Below are 7,544 nucleotides of genomic sequence, written 5' to 3'. Positions count from 1 at the left end.
CTCCTTTCCGGTCGAATTCCATTTTTTTCTTCTAAGTTTCCCGAGTCTGGTCCGGCGGACCGCGTTCTGGTCAGCCGGACCAGGCCTCCTTCTTTCCCTGGTCCGCTCCGTCCTTTTTGGCCCGTCGGTCCGAGAGAGAACAGGTCTAGTCCGGCGGACCAGGACTGGCCAGCCCCGGACCAGACCGATCCTACTCTCTCGGTCCGCTCCCTTGGTCCGGCTGTCTGGGGCGCTCTTCAACACGTCTGGTCCGGCGGACCAGGCGTGTTCTTCTCTCGGTCCGCTCTCTTCCTGGCTCGGCGGACCGCGTGTCCTCGGAACGCGTCTGGTTCGGCGGACCAGGACTGGTCAGCCCCGGACCAGACGTGTTTTTCGCTCAGTCCGGACCGTCCTCTTCGGTCCGACTGACTCCACGTGTTTTCCCAGTCTCGGTCCGGAGCTGACCACGCGTGGTCCGGCGGACCGGGACTGGGAACTTCGTCTTCCTCGCGTTTTCTCCGATTTCAGTTCGATTTTTCTCACCCGAATCAATTCGGTATGGCTTCCAAATACTCATTAAACATAGATTTACATCCCTAAACATGTTCTAAGTCTCAAACACGCAAGAAAATCTCGAATTGAACCATCAAACATTGAAAACGAGATTGCACAAATCCAACTCAAGCCACTCACCTTGTTCTTGAGTTTGTCTGACCTTGTGTGCGTTCCTCGTGGCTCCACACGACGTGAGCACCTTCAGGACACGTCTAGGTACGTTCCTCCTTGCTTCCCCGAGCTCCCCTTGCCCCGGGTTCGTCTCCTTTCTCTCCCTTTCTCCCCTTTTCTTTCTCCCTCTGTTTCTGTCCGAGAATGGCTGAATGCCAGGGTTGGGAGGTGTTTATGGTGCGAGATAGGGAGTTTGTGGGCTCAAGCCCAAGCCCATTGGCGAGCCTGCAACGTCATCGAGGCGTGGGAGGCGACGGGACGGCGAGTGGGTCCCGGAATCCGGCGTATTCCGCGTCCCAAGACCGCAAGTTGGCAACTTGCGTTCTGTCGATTCCCGGTCCGGCGGACCAGGGTTTGGTCCGGCGGACCGGGGTCAGTTTATTTTTTTTTTTCGAACTTTCTCCCCAGTCCGCGCTGTCTGGTCCGAGTTCGGCTGAGTGCTAGTCCGCCCCTGACCAGGCCTGGTCCGGCGGACCAGCTCTTTTTTTTTTCTTTCTTTTTCTTTTCCGTTTCTTCGTTCTTTCTCGGTCCAATCCGCACGTGACGATCCTCGTGCCTCTCCCCGGCGTTGCACTATGTATTTTTGGTGATTCCGTGGTATCTCTATTTAATTATTTATTTTTAAATAATTAAATATTCAATTCGGGTTTCGGGGTATTACATCCAGCCATATACCCTAGTCCATGACTAGGTGCGAGTCCACGCCCGTCAAATCTATGACGTTGGCCGTCGTGTCGCACACGACTAATACGCGTCTCAAACGCCCGTCAAGTCCATGACGGTGATGGTTGAGTCCACAACCATCCACAAACACAATCACGCTTAACTCGTACGCACGAGCAAGCTACACACATGGCACACAACGTGCAACATCCCCATAGTACAACCATACGTATCACGGTATCCGGTCCCTACAGAGCTACCATTTAACGCTATGCAAATTCTACCCGCAAACAATCACACAACGATCACTCGTATTTCGATATCGCACATCTCACTAGCTACGCAACGTTCTGGCAAAAACTCGATTCGATTAATCCCAATCGCGAAGTCTGGTCCCCTAGTGGGGGTTGGTTTGTCCACGGTCAAGTCTGGACAGGCCCGGGCCAAGCCCGTTGGCCGTTTCCTTTTTCCCGGCGAACGGGAAATTTTCTCCAAGTTTTCTCTGAGCCTGGTCTGGCGGATCAAGTTCTGGTCAGCTGGACCAGTCTTCCTTCTCTCCTGGTCCGCCTCGCCTTTTGGTCCGTCTGTCCGAGAGAGAAAACAAGCCTGGTCCGGCAGACCAGGATTGGTCAGCCCCAGACCAGCTTGTTTTTCCTCTCTCTCGGTCTGGTTCCTTGGTCAGGCGGTGTGAGACTTCTCGGAGTACGTCTGGTCTGGCGGACCAGGACCGGTCAGCCCCGGACCACTCTTTCCCCTTTGGTATGTTCCTTCTCGGTCAGTCAGTGCGCGGAAATCTCGGAACACGTCTGGTCCGGCGGACCAGAACGTGTTTTTCTCTCGGTTCGCCCCGTCTCCCCCTGCTCTGACTGACTACACGTTCCTCATCCCAGTCTCGGTCCGGAGCTGACCAACGGCTGGTCCGATGGACCGGGACTGGGACTTGTCTTCTTCTTCGTCATTTTCCGAACTCTGTTTCGCGTTTTCTCATCTGTTTTCGATTCGGGGTTACTTCCAGATGCTACTAAATCTTAGTTTTACATCCCTAGACACATTCTAAACCTCAAACACGCAATGAATTCTCGATTTGGACCATCACACATTGAAAACAAGCTCTCACAAATCTAACTCAAGCCATCCACCTGGTTCTTGGGTTTGTTCGAGCTTGTGTGAGTTATCGTGGCTCCACATGACGTGAAAAGCTTCGGGACACGTCTGGGCACGTCCCTCTTGATCTCCCCGAGCTCCTTTCCCTCTGGTTCGCCCTCTCTCTCTCCCTTTTTCTTTCTCTCTTCTCCCCTCTGTTTTTTCCCGAAAATGGTTAAGTGCCAGTTTGGGAGATGTTTATGGCACGAGAGGGAAATTAGATGGGCTCGAGCCCAGGTCCATAGGCGAGCCTGCAACGAGGCATGGGAGGTGAGTGGGCGGCAAGCGGGCCCCAGAATCCGGCAAATTCCGCGTTCCAAGGTGGCAACAGAGCAAGTTGCGTTCTGTTGAATCCCGGTCCGCCGGACCAACTTACTGGTCCGCCGGACCGGGGTCAGATATATATTTTTTTGAAGTCTTTTCCCCAGTCCACGCGATCCGTTCTTAGTCCGATGGAGTGGTTGGTCCGCCGGGGACCATTCCTGGTCCGGCGGACCAGCCCTGTTTTTTTTCTTTTTCCTTTTCTTCATTCTTTCTCGGTCCTTTCCGTACGTGACGATCCTCGTGTCTCTCCCCGGCATTGTACTATCACTTTTGGTGATTTCGTGATATCTCTATTTAATTATTCATTTTTAAATAATTAAATATTCGAATTGGGTTTCGGGGTATTACAAATCCTCCCCCTTAAAAAAGAATTCGTCCTCGAATTCGGACATAATATCACCAATACTTCCTCATACTCGATATTATCACCAAAACACAATCCATATTGCCACGTCATCTGAAGCATAAGTCTGATACAACCGAACGTCATATAAAGGAGTTCGTACAACGTTTAAGTAAATAGGTGCGGATAACTACTACGTATCTCTGCCTCGGGTTCCCAAGTCATGTCAGAGACCCCTTGGCTTCGCCACAAGACCTTCACGAGTGGCACCTCCTTCATCCACAGCTTCTTGATATTCCGGTCCACGATCTGCAGCGGCTCGTCACGGAAACGTGTAGCCTCCGTAAACTCTAACTCCTGGGGCTGTAGCACGTGAGAAGGATCCGCTACTTACCTCCGCAGCATCGACACGTGGAACACATCATGAACGTTGCCCAATTCTGGCGGCAATCCAAGACGGTATGAAACAGCTCCCACTCTCGCGATCACGGGGTAAGGTCTGATGTATCGCGGCTTCAGCTTCCCGCTCTGCCCGAACCTCGCATGACCCCGCATCGCCTGTACTCGGAGAAAGGCATAATCTCCAACCTCAAGCTCGAAGTCTCGACGTCGCTGATCGGTGTATGACTTCTGCTGGTCCTGCGCCGTCTTCAGATGGGCGCGAATCCTCCGTATCACCTCTGTGGTCTCCTCCACGATCTCCGGCCCGAACTCTCGGCGCTTTCCGATCTCCGTCCAGCACAACGGTGTCTTGCACGGTCCCCGTACAAGGCCTCGTATGGAGATACTCCGATACTCGTGTGATGACTGTTGTTGTACGCAAACTCGCACAACGTCATGTACTGGTCCCACGGAGCTCCCCACTCACAAGCTCTGAGCATGTCCTCTAGAGTCTGTATAGTCCGCACCGACTGACCGTCTGTCTGAGGATGATATGCCGTACTCATCTTGAGCTTCGTCCCCAGTGCCTCCTGAATCGCCTTCCACAAGCGGGATGTAAATCGAGCGTCTCTATCCGATATGATCTCGTTCGGAACTCCATGAAGACGTACGATCTCGTCAATGTAAATCTGCGCCAACCGCCCGGTCGGATACTTCTGACGCATAGGAATGAAATGGGCGGATTTGGTTAGTCGATCCACGACTACCCAAATGGCGTTCTTCTTGCTCGGCGTGAGTGGTAATCCGACCACGAAATCCATGGCAATTGAGTCCCACTTCCACTCTGGAATCTCCAACAGCTGTAGCTTGCCTCCCGGCATCTGTCGCTCTGTCACTCTGTCTTCACTTGCTGACAAGTGAGGCACCTCGCTACGTAATCCGCTACATCTCTCTTGACCCTCGGCCAAGTATACCACTGGCGTAGACCCTGATACATCTTGCTCGCCCCCGGATGTATCGCCAACCTCGACTAGTGTGCCTCAGATAGAATCTCCTATCTCAACTCTGCGTCGTCAGGCACACATAGCCGGTTCCCCAGCCGTAGCGCGCCCCGCTCATCGATACGATAGCCCTTGAGGCTATATTCCTCGATATGATCCATGTACTGGGCGAGTAAAGGATCGTCGCGCTGTCCCATAACCACGCGCTCTATTAGAGTCGGTATCGACTCCTCGGGTGTCAGCGAGAGATGTCCCAACATCGCAGTCAAATCAGCGGCGTTGCTGCGAGATGAGGTGACAACGCGTATGGCCGCTAAGATCTTCTTCCTACTAAGGGCGTCGGCCACTACGTTAGCTTTCCCCGGATGATAGGCTATCTCCAGGTCATAATCTGCAATCAACTCCAACCACCTCCGCTGTCTCAGATTCAGATCCTTCTGAGATATCACGTAGGTCAAGCTCTTATGGTCCGTGTTGAGCTTAACCTTCTCCCCGTACAGATACGATCTCCAAATCTTCAGCGCGTGAACTACCGCTGCTAACTCCATGTCATGAGTCGGGTAGTTCTCCTCATGCTTCTTCAGCTGCCTCGATGCGTAAGCGATTACGTGTCCCTCCTGCATCAACTCGCAACCGAGTCCATAAACGAGAGTTTCGAGCGAGATTCATGAGCCTTAAGCGCAGCTAATTCACGGTGATATCTCTCCTTGATCGAGCTTGATCCATTGTTTCGTGATTAACGATTTGGATGTGGCCTTGGGTTACACTCTAGATGACATTAGAGGTATTAGTCCATCCCTTTGCATGCACCGCATTCATCTAGAAGATAGTTCCAAAACCTCCATTGAGCATCAACGTAGATTGAATCCCACCATGAAGGAGGTAGTGAAGAAAGAGGTGCTCAAACTGTTAGATGCGGGTATCATTTACCCGATTTCAGATAGTGCATGGGTTAGTCCCGTGCAAGTTGTACCAAAGAAAGGGGTATCACTGTGGTAGAAAATGAGCATAACGAATTGATACCCACTAGGACGGTCACGGGTTGGAGGATGTGCATTGATTATAGGAAACTGAATTCCAACACCCGTAAAGACCATTTCCCGTTGCCCTTCATTGACCAAATGCTAGAGAGGTTAGCCTTGCATTCCCACTTTTGCTTTCTTGATGGCTACTCGCACTACAAGGAAAACTGTATTTACCGACGGACATTGCGACGGAAATTCCGTCGCGATAGATATTTGCGACGGACAACGACGGTAATGGGACGGATTTGCATCCGTCGTAAACCGTCGCTCAATCCGTCGAAAAATTTCGACAACAACTGACGGATATTTCAGTCGGTAATTTTGTCAGACGGATTGCGACGGACTGCGACCGATATTTGCGACCGAACTTTCGTCGGAAAATTATGCGACGGATTGGGACGGATACATTGCGTCGCATAGAAGTAGCGACGGATGGGGACAGAGATTTCCGTCGGTATTGCGACGGATTCGGTGCGTCGCAGGTAGTTAAACACGTTTTATTCGTTTCTGAAAAACGTATCTCACACACAAAGAGCCACAATAACAAAACAGTTCCACACTGATTTTATTTCTCTGGCAAACACAATACACCACAAGAAATTCTATCAGTAAACACCTTGTGTGCCGCAACACACCCCGGGTAACCCTAGACTCGTCTAGGCAGTTGAGCAGTTCGTCGTTTTGTTATAACGACTCCCCCTCAGACACAACTCACCCACTCTCAAGTAACCCTTTCCCTTACAGACTCTCCCACTTTTTCTCTTAAGTTTTTCGACACTTAACCAGTATTCCAACTTCTCCCTTTATACGCTGCTACATTGGTTCTTCAATATTTCTGAAATATTCAGTCTTCCATTTCTGCATTGTTTCCATTTCCATGATTAAAGCAAGCTTCCTTTTTCCTTCAGCTCTGTTTTCAGCAGTTTCCATATTGTTGCTTTTTTCCAAATTCTGAATCTTCTAGACTCCAACCTCAGACTTCAACATTCTCCCCCTTTTTGATTTTCTGCTGAAACACAAAACAAACACAAAGTTTCCACGAACACACAGGTCTACACATGTGCCAATAAGAATGGATCAAGATTCTGCAAGGCAACTGATTCATCAAACGTATTTTCAGTGTCAACCATTAGAGACATCAGAAGCAAAGAAACCATTAGAGACATTAATTAAATTCAGTGCGAGACATTAATTAAATTCAGTGCTTGTTCCCTAGTCTACTTCTTCCTCACTATCATCGACCACTTTGTCTTTGCCTTTGTCCATATTTCTTCCATCTTCAGTGCCCGGGTCATGTTCTCCCCCTGTGTGAAAGCAGAAATTCAAAAAAAATATAATCGAAAAGAAACTAAGATTACCTCAACCAGAATTTGTAAAAACAGACCACATTGCAGATAATCTGTGAGAAACTTGTCATGTTCTGCTCGGATTTGACTCAGCAGCTCCATTCCCTTGGTGAACAGTCCTTCAGCCTTAACCAACAACTTGGCATGTTTCATGAGTGGGGTACGTATACTACCAGTCGGTTGAGATCTGCTCACTCTGGCCTGTTGGATTCGAGCTTCAATGGTGATTGCTCGAGGGATTCTTTCAGTAACTTCAGCCATGATGAGCACTTCTGGACTTTGTCGTATGACAATTTGCTGAATGAGGCAGGGATACAACAGAAGAAATCTAGGGCGCAGACCTGAAGCGCGTGCAAGGATGTTGTTGTATATCAGAACACCCAAATTCACCTCGTCCTTTCTAAGAAGTTGGAATAACAGTAAAGCCATCTCCTTCTTAATCACTTCAGTGCGCTTTGTAGGAAGCCAGTTGTGCTTGGCAACTGTATAAAAGACTCTGCTTTCAAACAGAAGTTCAGATGGAGTGATCTGTCCTTGACGACTCTCCAAAAAAGTTCCAGTGAGAGCCTCCTCTAGTTCCTGCTGCGTTGTTCCTTCAGGGCACTCCTTGGCT

At 50.1% G+C, this 7,544-nt stretch overlaps 1 protein-coding gene across 1 annotated transcript; it reads right to left on the bottom strand.

The window, feature by feature from the left end:
- Positions 1 to 6,759: 6,759 nt before the first annotated feature.
- Positions 6,760 to 7,300, bottom strand: LOC104809165. Its single transcript, XM_010535054.1, has 2 exons — positions 6,970 to 7,300; positions 6,760 to 6,889 (listed from the first exon to the last, which is right to left on the bottom strand). Exons 1-2 carry the CDS (start codon positions 7,190 to 7,192, stop codon positions 6,798 to 6,800), a joined length of 315 nt encoding a protein of 104 aa, XP_010533356.1. The 5' UTR covers positions 7,193 to 7,300; the 3' UTR covers positions 6,760 to 6,797.
- Between the last annotated feature and the right edge of the window lie 244 nt (positions 7,301 to 7,544).

This window comes from Tarenaya hassleriana, unplaced genomic scaffold (assembly GCF_000463585.1).
Source record: "Tarenaya hassleriana unplaced genomic scaffold, ASM46358v1 Cleome154, whole genome shotgun sequence".
Classification (NCBI taxonomy): domain Eukaryota; kingdom Viridiplantae; phylum Streptophyta; class Magnoliopsida; order Brassicales; family Cleomaceae; genus Tarenaya; species Tarenaya hassleriana.
Note: the sequence above shows the minus strand (reverse complement) of the source record. Positions and strands in the feature narration are given on the sequence as shown.

What these genes read in the sequence shown, in the direction of transcription:
- LOC104809165 (XM_010535054.1), bottom strand. Translation starts at nt 7,192, where the DNA reads ATGGCTGAAGTTACTGAAAGAATCCCTCGAGCAATCACCATTGAAGCT. An exon ending in CACAGATTATCTGCAATGTG is followed by an intron (nt 6,890 to 6,969) that starts GTCTGTTTTTAC and finishes GCTTTCACACAG; the next exon opens with GGGGAGAACATGACCCGGGC.